At 51.3% G+C, this 27,174-nt stretch overlaps 1 protein-coding gene across 1 annotated transcript in view; it reads right to left on the reverse strand.

Annotated features, from left to right (window-relative positions):
* CSMD2 (CUB and Sushi multiple domains 2) overlaps positions 1-26,762 on the reverse strand; it is a 548,714-nt gene extending 521,952 nt beyond the window's left edge. Inside the window, exon 1 of the mRNA XM_053921210.1 lies at positions 26,545-26,762. Coding sequence (XP_053777185.1) covers positions 26,545-26,734 — 190 coding nt within the window. The 5' untranslated portion in view covers positions 26,735-26,762. The remainder of the gene's footprint in view (positions 1-26,544) is intronic.
* Positions 26,763-27,174: the final 412 nt, after the last annotated feature.

The following is a 27,174-nucleotide window of genomic DNA, read 5'->3' on the forward strand; positions in this document are numbered from 1 at the left end:
CCAGCTAAGAACCTCAGAGACCTCTTCAGCGCTCTGTCTTCAGCTGCCCAAAGTGACAAGAACCAACTAAAATCTGTTTCACCAAGTAGGTGGCTTTCATAATGCATTACTTGGTTAACAAAGAAGAAAAACCTGTATCTATTCAACAAGGCCAGTGCCTCTGAGCCACCTGATGTCCCTTCCTGCTGGCCCATCCCACCCAACAGCGGGTACTGTGGACTATCAGCCATTGAATTGGATTTGGGTTCCAGCAGAACGCAAACAGGTGGTTTGCATTACAAATTACACGTGAGTGTAAACACCGGTGTAGACACATCTCATATTTGCCCATCAGAGTCAATAAAGATTGTGTTTGTTCATTAGAATAGACACAGCCTGTTTTCACAGAGGTGTGTGAACACGGTCTGTGCCGGTGTTCTGGGCCTGGTAGATCGAGCATTTTCACTAAGAACATCATGGGAATGGACAGGACTAGGATGGAAAGAGGCCCAGGTTCCCATTAGGCAGTCCCTCTAGCCATTGTATTTACCCTCCCACATTCAGCCTTTATCTCTGCTTGTGACCAGCCATCCCCTACATGGTTTTGCTTGGACAATCAATTCAAAAACCCCAATCCATCTGTTATTCAATCATCCTTCCATCCACCCTTCCAACCACATTCATCTATTGACACACCCATAAATCTACCCTTGAATGAATCTACTCCTTGTCCATTCCCTCAAACCTTTCACTCAACCATCCCATTTCATGGGCAAAATCCATCAAGCCAATCCTTCCATCTATCCATTCATCCTTCCACTGGTCTTGCCTTTATTCATGCATTCCATTCATCCATCCTCTATCTATCCCATCTATCCTTTCCACTTTACCAGCCTATCAATCGACCCATATTTTTCTATACTAGCCATTCATGCACTCATCCATACTCTCTATACAATAGCCCTTTCATCTGTACGTCTATCCCAAATACCCTTCGGTCCCATCTAGATATCCATCCTAGCCACCCACCCACCCTTCCATCACCTACACTCTATCATTCAGCTATCCAATCATCCATCCATCACTCATCCATCCCCACCCAACCATTCACCAGTTGCATCTCCTCATCCCAGCTCATAGCCTGGACCTGGTTGTGCCTCTGGAAGTGAAGAGACTGGGACGAGTAAGATCAAATGACATTATAATAAGAAAAAAAAATGCGACTGAATCTCTGCTACTTTCCCTAAGGCCGACTAAGCTCCTTTCACCCAGGACATATTTGAGGACTCTAACAGCAAGTCTTTATCCAAACTTCATATCCCTTCTCTTTCTTTCATGGATCAGAGACCCTCACTCTGCTGGTCTCTGATCATCTGTGACTTCTAGGTACAAACAAGAGCAAAAACATCAGGCTCAAAATCTGCCTTTAATCTCTAATGCCCAACCTGGACCCAAGTGACCACATGTTTCTTTCCCTCCTAGTCCACCCCCATGTTGAACTCGGGCCTCAGGTGAGGCGCCAGCCATGATACAATGTTTATGCCCCTAGCTCAGTTTACGTCCCAGTCTAGCCTGGTCCAACTTGGTCTAAAACTATTCCTGATCCAGGGCCACTCAGCAAGGTTTCAGCTGGAGAGTGCGTCTTCCAATTGGGAAGGCAAGCAATCTAACATTTAATAAACATCTACTACAAGGTGGGAACTATCTTAGGCACTTTCTATTTAACATCTAATTCCATCTTCACTGCAATTCTCTGATTTAGGCAAAGAGGCTCAGAGAGGTTAAGTAATTTATCTAGAATCACACAGCTGCTGAAAGGCAATGCAAGAATTCAAACCCAAATCTGACTCCAAAGCATTGGCTCTTTCCAACTCTCACAAGCTGCCCCTAAGAGGACCACTTCCAAGCTAACCCAGAGAGGAGAAATCAGAATGATAAGGAAGAAAAAGCCCCGTTTTCATGAGTGCTTCTCTAACTAGAAAGAAGAAAGGAGGGAAGGAAGAAAGGAAGGGAGGGAAGAAATCTTATGAATTATAAGGTATAACATACAGTGAGTGCAAACTGTGTCAGGTGTGGGCTAAAGGCTTTCTATGTATTATTTCATTAAAAAGAAAGTAACGTCACTTTGATGAGCCTCTGGGGGTCCCTCTGCTGCAGACGGGGATGGGTCTAGGCTCTTGGTGGTCACAAACAAAGAACTGAACAGACCACACGAATCTAGGCGAAACAAGTGAGAGAATGTTTCTGGCATAATCCTCTGAGAGACAGGACACTAAAGCCAGTAACACCCACCAGAGCCAATAGTGACCATCAAAATATCCAGAGAAATAAGTGGAAAACCTGACAATTGGGATCCACTTAATTGGAGACCAAATCCTGAAATGGCCCCACGCCTTCCTGCAGCTGAAGTGGTCAGGCAAAAAGTCAGGGAAAATCCAACCCAGTGGAAGAGAAATGCCGTGATCTGTTGTATTTACAGTTTTTTTTCTTTTTTTATTAATTTTTATTGTTATTCAATTACAGTTGTATGCCTTTTCTCCCCATCCCTCCACCCCACCCCGTATTTACAGTTTTAACATAGCAAACCAAGGTGAACAGCTACTTGGCCGAAAGCACATTATTACAGTAAGTCAGGGATCATCTCAAAAGTTCCAAATTAATTCTTTCTTTGCTCCTAGTAGCTAATCCTGTCCCTACTCCCAGCCCTAGACAGGAGGTAAGAGAAAAAGGAAAAGGGGACAGGGAGTCTAATCATACAGAAAGTATCAAGAGCTGCGTTTTACCAATGAAGAATTATGTGCAGAAGTGAAGTCATAACAAATGTTACACTAAAAGATTTAATTCCAAAGTAAACACATATCTTACAAATTCCAAAGTCAAAATCATCCAGACTCACAAAATCCTCATCTCTCTCAGGAACCAACCAGACAAGGAGCTTCAGCCTTGGTTCTCTTCGCTTCATCATCCCAAGATACAGAGCGGGCCGTTCCTGACCAGAGAATGGCTCTTCTACTGAACAGCTCCAGGCTTTATAGGCTTTTTACTTGAGCATCCACACATGCAATTTCCCACAGTCCTCCTTGGCTGCCCACTCCGGGAGGAAGCCACAATGCTAATTACTTTCAAGGGTCCGTCACAAGGCAATTCTCAGAAATCGGGCTGCTGACTGATGACAGCTGCGGTGTCTCAGGACTTCCTCCTCCCTATTCTAGCTCCTGCCTCACCTCCACACACTACGGTCGGGCAGGTCTCAGCAAGGGTCCAAGGGTTTGGGGAGTGACCATTTCCTCCAGGAGAACTTGAACGACTGATATTCACCCCGTTCACCAGCCCATCCATAGGTAGGAAATCTCATGGTTTTGCACATACACAGGATTCCAACCCTGATCCACTCACTTGCTGTGTGACTATGGCCAACGGGCCATACGGCTGTGGCCTGCTCAAGCCCCTGGTCCCTCCACCTGGAAAAAGGAGGCGGTGAGAGTGCTCGTGTCTGCAGGGCTGTCACGACACTGCCGTCTACTTTCTGATGTGACACTTTGACCTCTCCCTTATTATCAACTATTAAGTTTATTTCCACCTTTCCCTCTATTACAGGTAATGCTATGTGTCTTAACACGTACACGATTGACCGCAACTCTGACTACTTCTCCAGGGTGAATTCTCTGAAGTGGAGCGCTGAGTCCAAAGAGACGAACATTTGTAAGGCCGTTGATAACGTATTGCCAAAATGCTTTCCACAAAGTTTGGAACAATTTACACTCCTCCAGGCAGGATATGAAAATGCCCATCACACTGCACGCCTCTCAGCGGTTAGCACTTGTCTGGAATAATTTTTATATTTCTTTTTACCATACACACTCATATATAATCTTGCATGAATACAAAAGTATGGTCTTATCATGCATATTGGGTGATTAGTGCAATTTTACTTTTCTGCCTTTCACTTGGCTTGCTCTCCCCTACTCCCCATCCTCACCTGTCCACACTACCCACTGGCCAACACACACCCCTAGGAAACCCACATGAACAATGCCATTTGCACCTTTTCACACGTCTACTCTTGCTCATAAAGCCATATAAAACATACACTTACACACTCCCATATACACTTACGTACATAGGAGGGCCTTGGCATTGTCTATCTCTTTTAAATTGGGTCATATTATACACACTTCTCGGCATCTTGCATTTCTCACTCAGTAATAATGACGGCTCAAGTAAATGAAGTCATGTCTACAGAGTACTTAGCGTAGCGACTGGAGCCCTGAGTATGTGTTATATATTGTTGTTGTTGTTATAAATAAAAAAAGACCTGGCATTCCTCCTAATGCTGAAATGTTCTCAGCCAATGCACCTCCCTCAGTCTCCCCGGTCTTGTTTGGGAAGGAACAGGATAAGGCAAGGTCACCACAGTTGTGCCTGTCACTTCCATCTTCCCCAAGTCATTCTTCTTATTAAGTGAGAACCTACTATTTTGCTAGGGACCATCCGTGGTCCAGCGATAGGATGATAAGCAAATCCACACAGTCCCTGCCCTCCTGAAGCTTCCATTCCGTGAGGGAGAGTGGTAACAACAAATTAGTGACTTTGATCAATGTGTCATTACCTCCTGAGATAAGCTCCCCAAGGGCAGAAACGCAGTTTTGGGAGAATGATCTAGACTGGGGTCCGGGAGGAAGAAGTGAACCTTGAGCCGAGATGTGCCCGATGAGCCACAGTTAAGAATGTGAAAGGGGGCAGAACCCTCTAGACAGAAGTGTCAGCTTGTGCAAAGGCTCAGGGTGGGTGGGGGCATGGCCCTTTAAGGACAGGAAGGCAGGAGCGGGCTGGAGCGCAGGTCTCAGAGCAAAGGCATGGCCCCTCGCACATGAGTGCCACTAAATGTCTGGAGAATACCTGTGGCCCCACCAAGAGCTTCAAAAGCAAGTTTTCTCCCAAATCTCCTGATCCCACTGAATGCAGCAGGCCTCGTTGCCTTGGCAACCATGACCCAGAACCAGGCCAGGCCTAAGTAAGTGCTTCATGTACATCATCTCACTGCATCCTTATAAAGATTTTGTGAATTAAGGATTACTGCTCTCATTTTAGAGATAGGAACTGAGGCCAGAAGAGATTATTAAGTCTCTTAGGCAGGCTAGGACCCGGCAGGACCAGGATTTAAGCCTCGGTCTCTCCGAAGCTCCGCGATGTACTTCTGAGAATGCCCGACACGGTGCTCTGAGCCCCTGAGCAGTGACTAATAGCCACCTCCAACTGTGGCTTACCAGCTTTCCCCGCAGGGCTGGGGTGTGGACCCAGCTGGGCTGGCTCCTGAGTCCAGGCTCGAAATCACTCCATAGGGGCTGGCCACCTGTCCCTCCCCAAGCTGGATTCCTCCACCCCAGCCCCGCAGAACTTCTCTGCTCCCGTCAACACAGGCCCTTTGAGGTCTGGGGTCGGGTCCCCTTCTCTCTTCCCCTGAAATTGCCTGCTCCACCTACATCTGCCCTCACCTGTCACCTCACCCAACAACAACGATCCCACCCACCCATACACTAGAGTTTGCTCCATCTGCTGGGCTTCCAAAAGTCATGGTTCCATCTCTTCATTCATTCATTCATTCATTCATTCAATACCCAATAACTAGTCATTGAGCTCCTACTATGTGTAACACGCTATTCTAGAAGTTGGTGCTATTCAGACCACAGAGAACAAAGCAGACATCATCCTTCTTCTCACGGGAATTACTTGAGAAGATAGACAGTAAATGGGGGGGAAATGTACCCATAATAGGCCAGGTGGTTAAAAGAACTATGAAGAAACCTCACGCAGAGTAGGTGAAGGAGGGTGTAACTAAGGGAGCTGGGGAAGACTCTCCTGGGAGGAGACACATGAGCAAGAGGAACGATGGACTGAGCCTCGTGGGTCTCCGGAGGATGCGGGACATGAAGCCCAAGACCTATTTGAAAGCAGCCTTGAGCAGGTAGTCTGAGAAACAGTGGGGGAGCCACTGGCTGGAGCAGAGTGGGTGGGGCAAGTCTTAGGGGAGATAAGTTCAGGGAGGAAACTCAGGGGCAGGAACAGGGATAGGACCTTGACATTTCTGAATGCAGTGGCTGCCCCTAGGGGATTCTGAGCAGGGGAAGGGATGGTCTGACTGACACTGTTGAAAGCTCTCCGGGAGGCTTGGCTGGCGAGGGGAGGCAGGACACAGAGGAAGGAAGCCTCCAGGGGCATCTGCAGCAGTTCAGGCAAAGGAGATGCTGGCTCGGACCCCAGCATCCAGGTGTGCTGGAGGTGGTGGGGGGGTTGCAGCCTGGGTGTGCTCCTGAGTTCATGCGGGGGCGGGGGAAGGAGACGGGAAGCATGGGAAATGACGGCCAGGTCTGCGGGTCCCAGCTGCACTGCAAGTTTCCTGCCACGCATGCCTCCCCCACGGGAGTGGGGGCTCCTCCACGCCACACTGCACCGAGTCAGGCCCATGGGTGTTTGCCGAATGTGAGTCATAAAGTGTCCCTGAGCCTTCCTTTTGCTGCTGTGGCCTTCAAGGAAGAGACAGGGGTCACCCTGTCCCGGCTGCCCCCTCAGTCTCCAAAGACATTCTTACCCTTGCACATCCGGTATGTACATCCAAGAAACCCCAGATCTAGGCGATCGGATCAGACAATGAATTTGTCCCTGGAGCCGAGGCCCACAGGTGGCTCCTCTCTGCCCCCCTCGGTCTCCTCTCAGACAGACACCCAGCCCTTGGGAGACCAGAGCCCTGATGTTCAGTGGCAAGTGCCTGGCACACCCAGGGAAATCCAGCTTCTGCAAGGCCCCAGTGAGCAGGCCACCGTCTTTATTCAGAGCAGGCAGGATGTCTCCTTTACACAGATGGGAAACTGAGGCCTGGAAAGTGGCAGGAACATGTACAGGGAGTGATGATACAAGATGAGAATGGCCCCTTCTCTCCATTTTCTTGTGTAAAATTGTGGAAGGAAAAGTAAATAACGTTCTGCTCAGCAGCATGAGCTTTGGGGTCACGCAGCCATAGGTTCTAATTTAGCTCCAACATTTACCAACCATGTGTGACCCTGCCATTGACGAACTTCACTGAGCTTCAGTCTGCCCACCTGCAAAATGGGGATGATAATGGCATGTATCTCACAGACCTGTTGTGAGAGTTGTACTAGATGGTCTGCATGAGATCCTTGGAACAGTAGCTCCTCGCAGGAACTCCGTCCATGAGGATAAATGCTATCATCATAGAAAGGTCGGTGGTCAGTGCCAGCACTGGACACTGGCTAGAGATCCCGGGCTGTGTGCTGTGGTGCAAACAGCTGGAGACACACTACCAAGATGCCCTGTGTGGGTGGTGCTATGTGGTAGCGACTGCATTCCACCAGTCGCTATGCTACCTAGCTCCATTCCTTACCTGCTTTGTGACCCTTGGCCAGGTCATTTCATTCCACCAAACCTCAGTTTCAGTGTCCATAAAATGGGAATAACTACACCACCAACCTCAGCGGGATCCTGTGACCATTGAATATGATGACATGTATTATGCATCTAGCATGGTGTCTGGAAACAGCAGTGTGCCCGACAGATCAGAGTCAGAACCAGACACCCCAACCAGACGACGCAGGTTCGTCCCAGAGATGCAGCCTCTGCGGCCATTACTGACAAAAGCCACTAAGTAAAGAAAGTTCAGTTTACTCTTCTTTGTCTTCCCTGGACATTGGATCCTTGCCAATACCTTCAAGATACATCCAGGAAGTCATCCCTGATAGCCCCTGGCTGGATTCATGCCCCGCCCATAATCCCCATCCCAGCCCCATGCTAAATTCTATTGTGATACTTCTCACCCTGCACTTAAATGACCTGTTTAATTATCTGTCTACTCAAGGGGTGGGGAAGGTGGCAGAGGGTTGGGCCAAGCATGTCTTCAGCTCCACATCCCAGAGTCCCACCCAGTGCCCAGCACAAAGTGGGAGCTCAATACAACTTGTTAAATGGATGCATGGATGGCTGAATGCATGAAAGGAAAGGAAGGAGGGAGTCCAGGATGAAGGAGAGTTGGGCATCGCTACTATTTCTTACTAGAAAGCTAGTAACTTTCTCTGTCAACTCCCTGCCTGCTCCTCTTGCCTTGGATCTATTATTCCACTCAATTTTGGTTCTTCATCTGCAAAGCAAAAGTACAGTGCCTGGCCTTAATCTGACATCAATTTCTGTCAAGGAGTTAACCAAGGAAGAATCAGGTCTGACTCCAGAACAGATGCCTTTCAAAGAGTGGTCCCATTTCCTAACAATTCACCTACATGAAGAATATTCTGCATTTACTCTTCCAGGGGATGATGAAGGGAAAAGAAAAATGAACAATTTATTTCTTATTTAAACATGTCACAGAGGCAAGTGAGCCAGATGATCAGCATCTTTGTCAATATCTCCTCTCTGTCTGGGTTAGGGCTTTCAGGTCCTCCAGGGTTGGCAGGCATTCATAGCTGTCTCCAAGGAGGGGGCTGCCTCAATCATTCCTCCTGGGTGGGTGGCACTAGGTCCTGCCTGCCTAGGCCCCTCTCAGCCACAGGTGACACTGACCTGCTCAGGCCCAGACCCACTGTGGCTGGGTCAGGGACGCACACACACCCCACTCCTGTTTCCACAGAGGGGAGGGTTCCCACTCCATACCCCCAAAGGCAAAGTGCCTCAGCCACAAGTATTTTCCTGGTCTCACTCCAACCTCTCTCTCTCTTCCCCTGATGGGGTGGCGGTGGTGGTGACTTGTCTAAATAGTGATTTTGGGGAGAGAACCTGGCATGCTCAGCTGTCCCACCTGCTTCTCACCTCCCTAAATTTATCTAGCCAGCTTGGCTCCTGTTGGGAAGGCCTGAGGCTGTGCCCAGGAATGGATGGTTCTCTCCCACTGAAAAGTGATGTATTAACAAGCCAATCTGGTCACATATCCAAGGCCACACTCTCCAATCAGCATTGTCAGTAATGAAGCTGACATTCCGATCTCTGCGTGTGACACCGCTTGTGTTTTTCACTGAGTTGGTTTCCAGCCTGCGAGGGGAAGAAAGGTCTGGTGGGTTGGACACAATCGGTGTTCCCTGCCTGGGATTCCCGAGCCCCTACAGGTCTCCAAAGGCGCTACGGAGAGTTAGTGGGCCATTTTCAATATTCCAAAGGGCCTAACAGAAACTGCATTTATCCCCAACCAAAAGGCACTGGCCAAATAAATGCCAAGTGTCTGCTTCGGGCTGGAACCGTTCCCAGTCAGTGAGGTCACACTGCCCTTTGTCCATTCTGATTGGAGGTACCCAGCCGCCCCCCGCAAGGAACCCCACAGGCTTGATAATTAAGGGACATTGGGTGTCCCAGCCCTTCTGTTTACTGCCTGAAAAACTTTAGCCCCTGGCAGGGCTGTCTGCCACTCTGAAAGGGGAACTGCAATGAGGTGCATTGAGGGGGATGAACGGGACAGTCGAGACCTTAGATGAAAGGACTGAGAATGAGTTCCCAAGAAGACGCCTTTTCCCAGGGCCAAACCACCCACGTTAGGACAGGGCACATCTCTCGGCCTCAACTCAGACAATGCATGGTAGAGAAAGGAGGGCCGAGGCCACAGAAGTGTGGGAAGGGGGGCTGGAGCTCTGGAGCAGGACAGGGGAAAGGTGGAAAGAGGGGCCACAGGTTTGCTTCTGCCTGTTGGATGTGGCTTTGTCCTCCTCAGTCTGCACACCGGTCTGAAGGAAGCTGGGAACTCCCGCAAACTTCTTCATGCCCCCTGGCAGAGTCTCCCTGTGGCTGTTGTAGGGTGGATGGGATTCGGGGCAAGAGCTGCTCTGTGCCATGGGCCTGAAAACAACTGGCAGTTACATGCGTCTTTTGGGAATAAAAATGGGGCAAAGGATCAGCCCTTCTGAATCCATGCAGTCTGGTGGAAACAGTGCCTACGTTTCTTGGGAAGAACTCAGTCAACAGGAAAGTGTCTCCAGTCATACAAAGTTGGGCTGAGTTAAGGGTGAGAGAGACATTTAGGAGCCTTGACTGCCCCCTTCGCCTACCCCCCACCACTCACGGCAGTCTCAGCACACAGAGGAGGGGCACCGCCCTTCCACCCATGCTAGGGAGCAGCGAAGGCTTTCTTGCTGCCTGTGCCCTTCTCCCTACCCCTCCGTTGAGCCATGTTTTACCAGGGGCAGGGGCCCTGAACTGAAAGGCAAAGCATGTCCACCAGATGCCCCTGTTCTACCTAAAAACAAGAGTTAGAGCAAGCTGGTCACTCTGCCCAGAGCCGGCTGGGAAAGGGGACACTGAGTGTGCTCTGAGAACCTGTCCCAGCCCCAATTCTGCAGCCACTGTGAGGACGCAGTCCCCCAAACTTACACTCACGTGGCAGGCGGAAACCACCACTGCGCTCGGGCCTGAGCCCTGCTCTCCAGCACATGCGCCCAGAGGCCTGTGCTTTGAGGGGTGGCAGGCGCGTGCCCGGCTGTTCATAAATGAACCAGTACCTTCCTTTTCTTTCCACTAGAATGCCTTGTCCTTCCACCCCATCCATGGGAACCCCAGGAGAGACAAGGTGCTGGTCAGTGGCAGGTGTTAGTGGCCTATTAGCTTAAACTCTTTTGAAGGCTCTCTCTTTCCCAGGAGCTTCCGTCTTTGCCACCAAGAGTGCCGACTTCTCATCGACCTCACTGGCCCTCCCCTTCCATCCCAGACAGTAGAGCTACGCCCGTGTCTCTCTGACCGAACTGGGTACCCCCACCGAAAGGAGGGCAAGAATGGATGTGGAAGCTACACGTTGCCACCACCACTGCCCGAGCACTGGGTCCCCCTCAAGTGGGACTCAAGTGTCCAAGATGGTGAGGCCACAGCAGCAAGAGTGAGGATGTGGGGAGGCTGGAGAGCTCTCTGGGAGGTAGAATGCACAAAATGTGATTAGTGACAGGGAGTGCGTGGGCGTGGAATTCAAGGAGGACTCCGGGTTCCAGTTTAGGAAGACGCATGGCTGGCGATGCCATTAGTGGAGGTGGGACATGAAATGTCTGGGTGGTAAGACTGCTGGGTGTGGGTGGTGATACAGGTGACAACAGGAAGGAAGGACTCGGTTTGTGGCACGCTTGAACGTGGGACCAAGGACCACGGGCGGTGAGTGGATCTGGAGTTCAGGGGCAAGGTCCTCACTGGAGACCTGAATGTGGAATGTGGGGATTATCAGCCTTTGGAGAGGTTGTCAGAGCCACAGGAAGGAATGACATGTAGAAGAAGAAAAAAGAGCAATGGAAAAGCAAACGTAATTGGGAGAGAGTAAGGAGCAGAGTGAGATGCTGAAGAGGGAAAAGGACAAACGGAAGGTCAAGAGGCAGGCTGTGGCCAGACTGGGAAAGGTCTAGAAGCCAAGAGAGATGCTTGGATTTGGGCAACAGGAAGTCATGTGGCACCCTGGGCTGAAGCACTTTCCCTGGAGCGGGAAGGTGGAAGCCAGATGACAGGCGCTGAGAAATGAATTGGCAGACACCCTCTCAGGAGGCAGGGCTGGGAAGGGAAGGAGACAGACAAGGTGACAGCCAAAAGCGGGGAGGGGGGGGGGTGCAGAGTGAAGGAAGGGGTATTGTTCAGTGTGCTGCAGAGATGGAGACAAAGTGTGGTTCCAGGCTAACGGGAAGGAAGCAGCGGGAAGGGAGGGATTAGAGGAATGAGAGCAGTGACACCAGGGACAGCAGTGACCTTCCTGGGCGGCACAGGGCACAGCACCCTCAGCGCTTCTCCACTGAAATTCAGCGGCAGGGTTCACGAGGTTGTTTCCTTTAGTGTAGATTTTGCTGTGATGTAAGAAACAAGGCTGCTGAGGTGAGTGAGTGGGTGAGGCTGCCCACAGCTGAGAATGGCCCTGGGGTGCAAAGAGCCTGTGGTTCCGAGTGGCACAAGCCCGGGCTGGAGCCACCGGGGGACTGAGCTGAGTGGGAGAGGCCGACAACGGATCAAGAGGAAGAAGAGGAGTAGCGTTGGGTCTGATTAACTTCTATGTTCAAAATCTGGGGTCTGGGGACATTGCTGGGTCCAGACACACACCAATCAATCTACCCTTTCCCACCCGAACTGACCTCAATCTCTCCAGACCGATCAGCTCATTGGTGAGACTTCTTAAAATATTTAATTTTTACACTGGCTTCCCACTCAAAGATTTCAGGAACGACAGAATCTTCCTGAAACACGGCCTGACCCAGAGCAGCTATCTCACTGCTCCGCAACAAGAAGTTCCACTGTGCCCTTTGCCCCAGCCTCTCAGCAATCCCTTCACCTCGGAAAATCTGCCATAACCTGGCGCCGCAACAGCAAACAGACAGGAAAACCTCACCGAGGCTCTGCGATTCCGGAAGGCAGCTTCCAGGGTGTTCGGTTCGCCCGACACCCACTTGACGCACATTGGTTCATTCAGCAAGTGCTGACCGAGCACCTACTGTGCCCCGTGCACGGTCCTACGTGCTGGGGCCACTGGGGTGAACACAAGCACCAAAGCCCCTTGTCCATGGGCCACGGGCTCACAGGGACAAAGGGGCAAAAGGGATGCATGGTCACAGCCAGGCGCTCTGCAAACATGGACCTTTACAGGCATGACTGCGAGGTCAGGCTTTTTGCCTCATTTTGCTAACATGGCAACTGAGGCCCAGAATCAACTAAAGCCATGACTGAACCCCAGGCTGGCCTTACTCCAAAGTCTGTGCTCAGAACGTGTGTCCCATAGAGCTTCTTAGACTCTCTCGGGTAGAAGAATCACCTGCTGTCTTGTTAAAATGCAGATCTGATTCAACAGGTGGGCTGTGGAGCCTAAGAATCTGCATTTCTAACTGGCTTCCTGCAAGGCCTTGAACCACACAGTGGAAACCAAGGCCTAGTGTTTCCCAGACTCATCTGATCATGAGTGAAATCTCTTTCTCCAGGGCACTCATATATTAGTCCCTACCTCACCTCCTGAAACCCACGAACTATTTGCCCGCATAACTGAATGAATGGATGCACCCTTAGCCTCCCATGGTCACTGTGCTTCCTAGCATCCCTATTTGCATAACTGGCCCTTTGCCTCTGTTTCCCTACTGAGGCCCCTGGTTCCTCACTGGGACTGCAGACTCTCTAAATCTCCACTGGGGGCGGCGTACTGCCCCAGCCCAAAACAAGGGAGGGAGGAACTGGACTCCTGGGCCCCTATCTCAGGTTCCTCCCCACCCTGCCTGGCTAACCCTGCCTTAGCCTGCCTGTGATGCCTCTCCTAAAATGCCTGCTGCCTCCCATCACAGGCCCTAGGAAAATGGCATTTCAGTGCTTTGCGTCTGCTCTTCAGTGAGCATTAAATCTAGAATAATGGGAATTAGTACATGGAGGAAGTCGAGGATAAGACTCCCCTGAGTGCCCTCACCTAACAAATCAGGAGCCTGGTGATTCAGGAGCTCCAAGCTGTTGGGCCACGCCTTACCAACACGCCTTTTTGTTCAGTGTGCTAAGCAGTTTAGGAATGTGAATGCAGGCCTGTGGAGCTACTGTGGTCTCCCAATCCCCTCTGGGGGCTCCCTAATCTCATCGGCACAAACCTAGTTACCTGGAAGGTGCTGCAGACTCTGGGGCGTGTCCTGGCTCTCCCAGGGCTGGCATGACAATAGAGGAAGCAGGAGAGGCAGAAGCCAGGGAAACAGGGCTGCAGATGGCAGCTCAGGTAGTGACAGTCAAGACCAGGGTCATCAGAAGGTATGCAGAGGAAGGTGGATGGCTGAAAGCCTGTCTCCTGTGAGCTCCACCTACCGCACCTGTGAAGCAGGATACCTAAGAGTTCCCACCTTCAGACCCGGGGAGCAGGATGCCTAAGGGTTCCCACCTTCAGACCCGGGGAGCAGGATGCCTAAGGGTCCCCACCTTCAGACCTGGGGAGCAGTACATCTAAGAGCTTCCAGATACACTTTATGTGCATCATCATCACCATCATCATCATCACAGGAACTTCTTAAAGGGGCAGACCACACACCCTGGTCCTGGATACTCTGATTCGGAAGATCAGGGGAGGGCCTGGAATCCACATATGTAATGGGAAGGAAACCTGGGTATCACTGTTAAGTCTGTGGGCTCCAGAATCAGAGTAGGTTTAGATCCCCCTCCTGAGCTGTGTGGTCTTGGGCGGGTAACTTAATCTCCGTCAATATCACTTTCCTCCACTGCACAGTGACTGGCCTCTGAGCAGGGTCTAAGGTTTAAGAAGAGGCGTGTGCAGCACTCAGCACGGGTTTTGAGTGTTCCCTGAAAGGACCGCCTCCAGCTGCCACGACAACGACGAGGATGGTGCTGAGGCAGGGGATGCAAACTTGCCATCCCGCAAACACAGCTTGCTGCCTCAGGCCCGCATCCAGGTGGCCCCCTCTGTCTGGGGCCTCCTGCCCCACGTTATCCTCCTCCAAGGGACGCCTGCTCACTTCCGGAGAGCCTGCTTTACATTTGGGTGAAATCTGCCCTGCTGCCCCCAACCCCTCCTCACTCTGCTTCCCTGGGCCTTTGGGAGCTTACAATGAACAGTCCTTGGGGAAGGCACCTGGTTTTAAATGGTAGTTGTATCCATGGCCCTCAGCCCAGGGCCACTGCACTAGGTACTCAGTGGATGTTCAAATGACCAGCTCACTGCTCCTAAGCAGGTGGGAGCAGCCAAGGGCCTGAAAAATCCTCCTTGTTGATGGAGCTGCTGGGCTGAGCCTGGCTAAAGGAAAGGCCAGGGAGAGGAAGGGTCCTGGGCCAGGTGGTGGGGTGGAGGCAACAAGGTCAAAGGTCATGAGGAAGCTCAAACTGATGACGAGGTTGAGAGTAAAGAGGTGGAAGAATCCTGGCGTTCAGGAAAGTAACAGGACTGGGGAAAAGGAGAAAGTGAAGGAGGTTGGAAGTGGGGAAGAGAGCGGACAAAAAAGGCAGAATGACCAAAACACTGAGGGGCACACAGGACTTGGACATGGTAGGACACAGAGGTCTCCCCACCAGATGGTACGTTGAAATGGTCTGCCGAGTCATCTCCACACAGGTAGACTTCTTACTTTTATTTTCATTCTTGATAAAAGTTTTGGGATGTTCTCACGGAGGCAGGGTTCACAGAACCATGATTTATGACCCACAATTTATGGGGTGAGTTTCATGGACTTTTGACAGTATATCAGATGTCTACCCTCTCTGGGTAGGCAGGAACAGGGTGGAGGAAACACAGAGGGAAAAGGATCCCCCCATCCCCTCCTTGCTGCCCTCTCCCCACACCAACACCTGCCTTCCCCAGCAGTGCCCTCTGCCCTCGTCACCTCCTTCCTTCAGAGACCTGCACAGGGCAACCCAGCCAAGCAGGCCACACCCCCGCTCACAGCCCTCCAGACTTCTCATAACCCTTACTCAGTCAGCAGACCTTCGCTTCACACTGAACTTCTCCTAGACCTCGAACATGACTTGCTGCCACTCAACTGGGAGCCCAGGCAGATAGGTTTCCACTCTTGGCATCCTTTCCCCACTGCTTCTCTTTATCTGCGCTCTGCCACCTGTCCTGCACGTCTCGGCCTGAACTTCACTGCCGTATCAGCCTTCCCTGACCCCTTGAGTCTGGGTAGTTACCCCTCTTTAGTTTTAACTGTGGCAAAATATAGACAACATAAAATATAGACAACATAACCTATCAGGTTAACCATTTTTAAGGAGTCCAGTTCCGTGACATTAAGAATGTTCACACTGCTGTGTTACCAAACCACCATCTGTCCGCAGAACTCTTTTCACCCTGCAAAGCTGAAACTCTGTCCCTCTTAGACATCACTCCCCATTCTCCCTTCCCCCAGCCCCTGGCAACCACCCTTCCGCTTTCTGTCTCTGTGGATTTGACTAGTCTCAGTGCATCACTTAGGTGGAATCATACAGTTTTTGGCCTTTTGTGACTGGCTCGTTTCACTTACCACAATGTGTCCAAGGCTCACCCATGTTGCAGCATGTAGAACAGCCTTCCTTTTCAAGGGCGAATGATATTTTGCTGCATCTAGATGCCACGTTTTGTTTATCCATCTTCCAGTGACAGACACCAGGTTTGCTTCCACCTTTTAGATATTGTGAATGACACCACTGCGAACCACTTGCCTGTCTCACACACCCTCATCTACGTCCCCAGCGCGTCAGAGAGCTCAGGCACAGCACGACCGCCTGCCATGGGGCCAAGTAATTGCTCACGTTCTCTAAGTGCGGCACCCATCAAAGAACCGGTTTGTACTTAAACTGGCACCTTCAGCAAACACAAAGCCTTCGACCAAAAGAGAGACCCCCTGTAGGACCTGGGCGGCCGGAACGGACAAGAAGGTTCTGGGACGACTCCAAGCCCTCCACACAGAGAGCCAGCCCTGTAGGAGGGCGGACTCAGGTGGGCCTGAGAACCTGCCCTGCCCCCAGCTCATCAGTGCCCCCGTATGTCCCAACTTCGGTTTTCCACAAAACATTGTTGGATCTGGCTACGTTTAAAAGGAAGCATTTCTGTCCAAAGAAAGACACTGTAACAAAATAGACAGATGAACTGCTAGAGGGAAAGGGGGTATCAGGCAGAGGGGGGGAAAGGGGGGAAAACTGGGACAACCGTAGTAACATAATCAATAAAATATACTTTAAAAAGAGAATGAGAGAGATTATTTGTAACCTCTAAAGGTCGCAAAGGTCAAGATATGGAAGATTAAAAAAAGCTCCTGCAAATCAACCAAAAATTTTTCAACATTAAGAAAGGAAGTCCGACTTACAAACAAAGACTAGCAACAGGCAATTTACAAAAAAAGAGAAGCTCCAACAACTAACTAGCACATAAGACCTATTCAAACTTACTATCAATCAGAGAAATGTCAATTAAAACCACGAGATGGTACTTTAAACTCGTCAGAAGGGGGAAATGAGAAAGGCAGAGAGTATTAGATGCTGGTGATGACGTGGGCAGACAGAAACTCTCGCGCACCCTTGCTGGGAACGTGTCCCGGCACAGCCGCTTTAGAAGGCATTACGGCAGAACACAGAACATTAACTCAAGGACCCCGACCCACCCTCTGTACAGCCCAGAGTGATTCTCACACAGGGCCCCGAGACAGCATGTGCCAGCATGTCCTTCGGAACTTCACGTGTGGCCAGGAGGAGCCACAGCCAAGCCACAGGTCTCTCCCCAGGGGAATGGATACACAGACTGTGATGGATCCATGACACTTGATGCCCACGCCAGTTAGAAACCGTGGATTAGGCACACGCAGGGAGCAGGGCTAGATCTTTACAGTGTGGAGTAAATACAGTAAGGAACTGGATGAAATGCATCGTTCACTATCATTTATGTAAATTAAAAATACATATGCACGCAAAACAACCCTACATAATTTATAAGAATCCATGAATATTTTAAGACATAGCAAACATATCAGAGTAGGTACTGATGGGAGAGGAAAACAATGCCTTAGGATGGGGCAAAAAGGGAGGAAAATGTTTCAATAAAATGAGAGAGGAGTCTGGCATTGACAGATGCTCATAAAGTGTCGTGGTCTGAGGTTAGGATTAGCTCAATGTTATGCACGTGGGCTCTGGAGAAGGAGGAGGAAGAGGAGGGGGAGGAGAGGGAGGAGGGAGAGGAGAAGAAGAAAACAAAAATACCCAACTGTGTCATCCACATGACTCAGGAAAACTATCCTTGTAACCTTTTCCTCTGCCCATGTTTCCTGGAACAAAATGTCATGAGCTGGGAGGCTTAGTGGTCCTCAAATACAGGGAATTTTCCTCTTGCAAGAGTTTAAAGGCCTCAGTGTGGATCTTGTCCCCTCGATGGTGGATGTTCATGAAAGTGAAGCCTGAATACTCCGCTCTCCCAGACTGAACTCACAGGGATGCTGCCCGGGATGCACAGGTAAGGAGGGACCGTGGCAGATGACTGATGGGCTATGGATGGGAACAGCTGGCAGCCTCCCTTTCAAGTTCTCAGGAGTAGCCACACATTGGAGAGTAACGAAGGGTCAGGGCCAGGAAGCCCAGCGAGTTTACTCTCCTTCACCCACCACCCCTGCGCCCTGAAGGCCAGGCAGGCCCACTAGAGAAGCAGTGGGTTTCACATCCCTAAAAGCCAAGCTGGCCCGGCCGCTGGGCAGGATCTCCCACTGCATGAGGCTTAGATTAGTAACCTATTCTAATATCTCCAAATCTTTTTTGTTTTGTTGATGAAAGAGTTTCCAAGTCCAGTATCACATAGACACAGTGGGTATCATTATCCCCATGTTACAAGTAAGGAAACGGAGACCCAGGAAAGTGAAATAATTCTCTCGTGGTCGTGTAGGTTATAGAAGCACCACCAAGTCTGGAAGACTAGTTCCCTGACTCTCAGGCTAACTATCAAGACATATATCAAATATGTCAGAATGTCATTCTCCCTGCTGTGGATCTGCTGCGTGTCCGTCCTTCTGGGGCTGCACAAATGACAAGGGCCAGGGCCACACAAGCCCCTGGGAGGAGGGAATGCCATCCTTGAGGTACCTGTTTCCATGCTAGAAACATTTTAACATGGAATGAAAATAAATCATTAAGCTTTCACCTCCTTCTTATCGCCAAGTGATGTGCAGGAGCCCACACATCAGCAGCAAGCCCGGCCCAATCTGTGAGCCTTTCTGCATCCTCGACCCCAGCCCTGAAATGGCAATGGAGGAAGCAACGGGGGTCAGTGGGTGGCAAGTGAGACTCGGGCTGGGGGGGAGCAGAGTCAGGCAGCCAGCTGGCACGCAGACAAGCCTCCTGGGGCCCGAGTCCACTCTACCAGGCTCGCTCATCTCAGAAAGGGCCATCAATCATCCGCACCAAATGCCTGCGCATCCTCTGACAATACACTGGTGCCTCAAATGGTCTAAATTTCAAAGTCTCTGCTTTCTCCCCTTAAAGTTACAACTGTCACACCCGCTTACTTTCATTCAATAAATACATTCAGTAGCTACTTAACAAGGGAACTTGTTCTATTTCCTATCTGAAAACCTAGAAGATGGACACATAATTTTTTGGAGGGACGTGGATTATAATTGCACTTACTTGAGTATAAGTATGACACTGGCAGGGAGGAAGGCTATTTGTGCTGCAACATGAGCCCTTATTTTCTGCTCTAGGCCACATGGGAGGCGCTCAGAGAAATTTCTAAGAGTCATCCTGGTGCTCTCAGTAATTTAACTATACATACATTATTTTTAGCATCATAAAAGTTCCTTGTAATGATGGTTTTCAAGGATAGGACTGACATCCTCTTAGAGATCGATTCAGTTTAAAATTTTCCCAAACTACAGAAACAAATAGGTAGAACAGGAAAGGCAACTTCCAGTGGCAAGATGCCCCAAAAGAGGAGGGCCAGAGGTGAGCTCCTAAACCACCTAGGACTTTGCCCTCTGTGGGTGCAGCACCCCACTAGATTTAGGGCCGGCAGAGCACCCTTCTCTACTGTTGGGTTTGACATGGGCCGCACTGGGGCTCCAGGCACATGCCTGGCACCTTTCTCTGGTAGGTTTGTGATGGGGGCCAGCAGGACTCCCAGCTGCTCCCTGAGGAAGGACCCCTGAGAGTGGGGGGTGGTGCTTCCAGCACTTCAGGATCCATGTCAGCGTGGAAGCGGGGGCTGGTGGGGACCTTCTCTCTGCTGGGAATTTCCCCATTTAGGCAACAAAGAAACGGAGGCATTCTGGGGAGGAAGAGGAAGACACTACAACAACGGGAAGTAGGTTGTTGCTGGTGCCCGCCCTCACCTCCCGTTTCCTCCAAGTGCCCACTCAGTTGTCTGTGTAACCCCACCCACCACATCTCCCAGTATCCCATCCCAGTTCACCCAACTCAAGCCACCCCAGTGAGTCACATCCTGACTTACCCCCATCTCACCCCGTGGCATAATCCTGGGATGCCACAACACATTCTCCTCTGTCCCCCACATCCTAATGGTCCCATTCCACCTCGCCCTGACTGCATCCACCCTATCCCATCCCACCCCAGTCCAGTCTAACCACCCACCCCACCCTAGCCCAGTCAACCCCCTGAATGTTCTATATCCTACCCTCTCAACCCCACCCCAAACCATATTACACTCAAGCCTATTCCACCACCCATCTCAATCCATCCCTATTCATTTTACCTATCCCATCCCAATACATCCTAATGCACTCTCGATCCTACCCCACTCAATCCTTCCTACTTAATCTCAGTCCATCTCAAATCATTCTATTTCTCCAATCCCACCCCATCATAGTCCATTACATTCCCTCCCCTCTCATCTCCAGCTTGGCCAGCATTCTCATTGGTGATTTACACAGGAGCATGACCATTCTTCATATTACATAAAGATACAAGAGAAAGCTGAAGAGTCTCACCCTCCCCCAAAGATCTAAGAGCTAAGTGTGTACTTGGGTAGAAGAGGAAAAAAAAGACACAAAATCTCCTCTTTAAAAAATGGGTATTGAAACAATAATCCTGAGGGCTGAGCTCTAAATAGTCCAGAAAGAAAATATGATTTTCTTCATTTGTCTTAACATACAAGAGCCCCCAAAAAATCTTTAAGAAATATAAAATCATTTTCAGGTTGAGAAACCCCCACAATGTATGGCCCACCCTTTGCTTTCTGCAGGTCCAAAGGAGAGCCAAGTTCTATTCAAAGCCAGTGAAGCCTGAGATAGTGTCTCCAGGAGGCAGAGGACTCTAAAATAACCCTCCACTTGCAGGTTCATCCAGATGTTCCCCTGCTGCAGTGGAAAATCTCTGCAGGCAGAGACCGGGTGGTTGGGACGCCATATCCCTCTCAAGCAATGAGACCCAAGGAGGGCAGTGTCAGTGGCATTCTCCAACCTCCAGGGGGAGATAGAGGCTCCTCACCCTTGACCACTCCTGGAAGAGACTGTTGGAAGGTGGGCTGAAGGGTTGGATGAGTTGGCCAGGATCTCAGGGCTGTGCTTTCAGTGAAGAGAGCAAAGAGAAAAGACTCTTGGTGGTGATGCACACAATGGCAGCTTACAGCAATATAGAGTTAGAACTGTTTCTCTTGTGATTCGAAGAGGCTGGTGCAGAAAGCAAGTAGCCAGTAGCAGCAGCAGAAGTCGTAGTCCTGGAGACAGCCTCTACCATGTACTGATGCTAACAACGGGCACTGCGATGCTTTCCATGAATTAACAGGATGGACCCTGGAGTCAGGTAGCCCTGAGGTTCAGTCCTGCTTCCTTTACCTTTCTGCTCTACAACCTTAGACAAATTACTTAATTTTGGAACCTCAGTCTCTTCAAATATGACATTATAGTGGTTGGGTTGTTGTATGAATTGAAAACTAATGTCTATAAAACACTAGCCAACTATTATTAGTAGGATGCAGAAGGGCCTGGACTACCTCCCACTTGGGGATGTCCCTTCACCTCTCCTCACTCCTCCAAACCCCTTGCCTTGAGTCCCAGAGAGCCTGCTGCTGGTCCCCTCGACAGGTGTTTACCGAGAGTCTTCTATGTGTTATGATCTGGGCTGTACTGCCCTGCCCAAGTTCACCGACCTCTAGGATATACTGATGGACTTCATCTCACTAAACAAGGCATTCCAATACGTCCTGATGATTTTACAACAGGGGAAACCCGGGGAGTTGTGAGAGCCCACAGTGGAGTTCAGTCTGGAAGGGTGTTTGGGCCTAGAAGCAAACCAAGGATAAGTCTGCAGTCACATCCCAAGAGCAATAGCGGGGATGGATGGACCATAGCTGCCTGAGGGGCTGGAAGGTTGGGAGCCAGACCTCAAGTGCCAAAAGCAACACAGCAGAACTGAGGGAGGGGGGCAGAGGGTAAAGCAGGGCAGGGGCCAGAGGCCCAGGCAGAAGGATTCCAGGGGTATCAGCCAGCTGGGTGCCCTTGGAAGTCAGAGAGCAGATGGTTATGAGTAAAAGATTTGGAGTCAGGCAGACTGGGTTCAAACCCTGGCTTGGCCATTGACTTGTTGTATAAACAAGTTGCGTGTCCTCTCTGAACCCACTTCTTCATGTATAAAATGGGAATAGTAAGAGCACCGGCCTCACTGGATCGCTGTTAGATTTGAGTTAAAACATGCAAGTGCCTGAGATGAGTGGGAGCACATGGTGAGGACTCAGAGAACATCAGCTATTAGTGGTGCTGCCTCGGGTACCCAGATGCTTCCTGAGCACGGTAGGTGGGGGAGGACACGATGAGTGCACACAGGCTTCCTGACTGAGTCCCTGTCCTCAGCGTTCCTGTGTCAGCCCCAGCTTCCACTTAAAGGGCACCTTTGATGAGGCAGGTATGTGCCGGGCCTGTTGCATCTCTGCTTCTCATCCTTCTCACAACACAAGAATGACTTGTCCTTTTGCAGGTGGGGAACCTGAGCCTTGGAGAGGTCTGAAGCTCAGCTATTTCTCCAACAAGGAGCATCGGGCTCCACTAAGCAATCAGATTCCCTTCATCTGCTGGAGTGACAATGACAATGAAGCAGACGCAGGCCAGACGCGAGTCGAGGTGGTGCTGCCGAAGCCACCTGCTGGACTCTTCCTGGCACATCCATACCTTACAGTGTTCAAGACCCCACAGTCCGGTTCTCCAATCCCCTTGCCACATGCTTCCAGCCTCATTTGCAAAAGAGCCACACACCCACCAGCCTAAGAAAGGGTCAACATTGTCTGCTGTAGTCAGCTAATTTTTAAAAAAACCATAAACCCAGAGTTCAATTGCAAATGGAATTTCAAATTCATACATTCGTGCCTGAGCAGTTAAATGCCTTCCCTTTTTAAGGAGTGGGGGAGTTGTATGCCAAGGGCTCGTGCTTGTAATGGTTCTGGGATATAAGGAGCTATCTTACCTATCCATGACATTTAGTTCAGGGGCGGGGGACAACAGGGGACCAGGTGTCATTGTTATCTCTGGTTTCCTTGACCCCTGACACTCTTTATTCAGCTTTATTGGTCCCTAAAAAAATGGTCCAACAATATTTAAAGTCACCCACTGATTTAAGAACCATCTACCAGACACCAGTGCCATGCCTGGTTCTGGGCTGGGTGGCAGGAATAAAAGAAATAAAGCACTAGCCCTGCCTTCAGGAAGCTCACAGTTCGACAGGCAAGGCAGATAAATCAGTACTTTGAATAGAATTCACTTAGCACGATAGTCAAGCACTGGGTATAGTCAGCGCTCTGGGCTGCAAGAGGCCTCTGACAACAAGCACTTGTGAACAAGCAAAGTAGGGAGAATTTTTTTAAAGAAATAATGCGGCACTTGAATTTTTTTAAAGCAATGAAGTAGTTAGCAGGGTAAAAATCAGAACGTTGTTGAAATCCCTTATGGTTTAATATTACTTTGATTTTGAATAACTTATTAAGGAGATGGGAGGCATTTCAGCCTTTTCAATACTCAGAGCCTCTGAACCCAGGGTAAAGTAGCGAAGTTTGAGAACAACCGAGGGTATGAAACTTACAGAATTCGATGGCCGCCTGATAAGGAGGGAGTTGAGGATGATACTCAGGCTTCCCGGCTGGGTAACTAACTGGGAGGCTGCAGGCATCATCAGCCTGCACAGGGAATGCTGCAGGCCCAGGAGAGGAGCTCATGAGTTTGCTTTGGAAAGGAAACATCTAGGTGAAGATGTCCAAACGCCAGCCAGATGCATGGTCTGCCTAGACCCAGAGCTTCCGTGCACGACAAAGCCAACAGACATGGCAGGAGAAGCATCTTGGCAGGAGGTCTCTGTGGTCGTGGAAGGGATGGACCTGGATGAGCTCACCCAGGGAGCGGTGAAGGAAAATGAGGAAAAGCACATGAATGGAACAGTGCAGGAAACCATCCTTCCAGGGGCGGAAATAGGTGCTACTGTAGAGAATGGGGAGGAACCGCTGAGGGATAAGAAACAAAAGTCAGCAAAGTGGGGTCCCAGAAGCTGGAGGAAGCAAAGTTTTTAAAGGAGTAACCCAAAGCATTCAAAATCACAGAGAGGTAAAGGAAGATAAAGACAGAGAAAGGAAGGAAAGAAGGAAGGTGGGAAGGAAGGAGGGAGGGAGGGAAGGAGGAAAAAAGAGAAAAGAAAAGCCTGCCACAGAAAAAAAGATTTGGCAATGAGGGTGGTCATCGGTGACCTTTCCTGGAGAGTTCTAGTTCGGGGACAGGAGGTGGACTGCAGGGAGCGAATGGTCACAAAGAAAGTGAGTGGAAGTCCCCTTTGAAGACAGCGGACTTGCAAAAGAGAAAGAGAGATTGTATGGCAGCTAAAAGATCAACAGGGCCAAGAAGTTGGTTTAACTTATTTCATGTTAAAGATTAAAGCTGTTTATAGGCCAGGAGGAAACATAAGGAGGAAGAGTGAGTGATAGGTAGTAAGGAGAGGAGGTCATTCATGGCAGGTCTCAGAGGAGGCTCGGGGGAGGGGGAGGCCAGGCACAGACGGAAGGGGCTGAGTGAGGGCCAAGGGACAGGTGGGTGAGGAGGTGCTCCTCCTGGGATCCTTATATTCATTGTATCCAGTCATCCCTCGGCTAAGAAAAGGGAGATGCTTCAGTCCTGAGCATCTTTTAAAGTCAACAATGTGAAGAGAGCATAAAATGAGTGTGCTTTCCCCTCTAACGTGCCAAACCCTGCAGTCATCTGTCACCAAGTCCATTTCCAACTCTTTGTTGCTTGCAAGGCCAAAGAGCACATCTAATGCAGGGAAGGTTTAAAGAAAAGCATTGGGAGCTCTGGAGGCTAGAGCAGGCCTGCCAGAGAGCAAGCACCTCTCCCCCAAATCATTCACTCACACCACCCCAACTTCTCTACTGACCAAAGAGCTGCTGGCAGATGATTGCTACAAGGCAGGATTCCAGCAGCGCCCAGCATCATCCTGCAAGCTCTGGTGAGTGGGCCTTTTTTCTTTTCCCAGAGGCATGCTATACCCTGGGGCCTGGGACAAATTGAGCTAGAAAAATAATTCAATCACATCAGGAGCAATACCAGGCCGCCTAAACCTGAACGGGGCCACACCTGGACAAACTGCTGAAAAGCCTGATAGCCAGTAGCAGCGGTGTGGCGAGTCTGAATGACCAGCGGCGTCGTTGTGAACAGCACAGCCACCAAGTGGGTGTAGGTGTATGTGAGGCCACAGTACTCAGGCGCGCGCACCGCGGGCGCCCCTCTCTGGGTGTCAGCGGCTATGACTCCTAGGAGAACCTGAGAAAGTCCGGTCAAGTAGGGATGGGAGAGCTGGGCCGGCTCAGTGCCCTCCTTGACCAGCAACCCGAACTAACATTCCCGGCTAGGGAGCTGGCGACAGCGTCTGCGGGGACCCACTCACAAGATCTGGAGTCCAGAGTGGGTTGGAGAGCTTGCCAGGGAAGGGGTGCACTTTCCAAGAAGAGAGAACTGGGATGCTGGAGTGGCCAAGGCAAAGCCTTCGGAGGTTCAATCGGTGGTTTAAAACAAAACAAAACAAAAAAATCCAACACAGCTCCAGGCTGGAGGTACCCTGAGTCCAGGCCTGGGCAGCAGGTGTCACGGGTGTCAATCTCCGGGCTAAAGGAAAATGCGGCCCCAGGCTTCGCCCGTTGGACCAGTCGCCACCCGGGCACACGGAACTTTCTAGGCTGTGGCTAGAGCTCAGTCTCAGAGGGGTGCAGGGAATAAAATAAGAAGGCGCCAGTCGAGGCCGTCCCCACTTGGGGACTGGGTTCTCTCTAAGGGCCGCGTGCCTTCTCTAGTCCACAGGCTGAAGCCAGTCACCCGAGAAGTTCGGGACTCGTCGTACCAGCCAGGTCTGCCCCCCTCCCGGACTTGGTCGCCAGGAGCAGGTCCCGCCGCCCGCGCCGCCGATGCCGCAGCCCCGGCGCTGGGCTGCAGCAGGGCGCGGGAAAGGGCACTTTGGCTCGGAGTGGGAACCGATGAGAAGGTGGCGGCGCGGAGCCTGACAGCGACACTCCCTCTCCAGCCCCCGAGCACAACCCCCACTCCCACCTCCTATTCGCTCATCACCCTCAGCCCCCACCTGAGTTCTCCGGTAAAGCGTGCCTGGGGACCCCCGGCTCAGGGCCCGCGCCCACCGGACCCCCTCCAAGCCCAGAGCGCGGAGGGAGGAGGACTCTTGGGGAAGGGGATGGCGGCCGCAGCCTCGGGGTGGCTCCCGCGGGGGTGCGGGCTTCCTTCGAGAGCAAATGGGCGGGGGCAGGGCAGGGCAGACTCTGCAGGCCCCCGGACGGGTGTGCCTCCCAGAATGGGGAGCTAGGGGGAGGGCTCCAGGAAAGTTTATCCGGGGAAAGCTTGGCATCTTGGGGGCTGGGAGACCGGAGAAACTGAAGCCACGGTTCGCATGCCCCGCAACCCCTGGCGAGGATGTCTATCTCCCAGGCCCCCATACCGGCCGGATCCGGCCAAGTTGCGGCTGGGTTTGGGGGTAGCAGTGAGGGTGAGGGTGGAGATGCGGACACTGTTGGGCAGGGGGAGTCTGGGGCTGAGCGTGAGGGTGGGCGTCTGGGAGGGTGGAAGGTTAAGAGGGAGGATGGGGAAAGGAACCGGGAACCGGTCGGGGCGAGGGTGGGGCGTGCAGCGGCCGCCGGCTCCCCAGCGCGGCCGGACTCACCCGCGGCGGCCGAGGCACTGAGCAGCCCCCAGCCCAGCAACAGCAGCAGCGGCGGCGGCGTTGGTGGCAGCGACGGGCGGCCCCAGCGGCTCCCAGAGCCCGGCACGAGCGCCGAAATCCCGGCTTCGCTTCCAGCCCTCCCCACAGGGCAGCCGCAGCGCCCCTGCTTGCGTCCCCGCGAGCGCGGCATGGCGCGGCCAGCAGCGCCGAGGGAGAGGCTCCGCTCGCCGCTGAGGAGAAAGGAGGTCAGGAGAGCTCTGGAGCTTTTTTCTGCTCGGAAAAAATCCCGGTACGCGGGAGCCCTGAGCTTCTGCGGCTGGAATGAACCAAGTGTCCGCCCGGCCGGGGAGAGGCGCGCTGCGCTCTCGGAAATGACTCCCTCCAATCCCGCTTCGCGGGGTTCGCGCCGGGGGAGGGGGGCGGGGGGTGAATTATCCCCGGATTAATCACTCTGGAGCCGCTTCTCCGCCGCTCCAAACGCAGGGGGTGGAGGCGCAGCAAAGAGAAAAATATTGGGGGGTGGGTGTTCCTCTTCAGCGCCACCTCCACCTCCAGACCTTAAACCACAAATTACATCTTAAGGATTGTTTATTCCTGTTTGTTTTACAATTGACCAGTTTCTTTTAAGTT

The sequence above is a fragment of the Desmodus rotundus genome, chromosome 3 (assembly GCF_022682495.2).
Source record: "Desmodus rotundus isolate HL8 chromosome 3, HLdesRot8A.1, whole genome shotgun sequence".
In the NCBI taxonomy this organism is placed as follows: domain Eukaryota; kingdom Metazoa; phylum Chordata; class Mammalia; order Chiroptera; family Phyllostomidae; genus Desmodus; species Desmodus rotundus.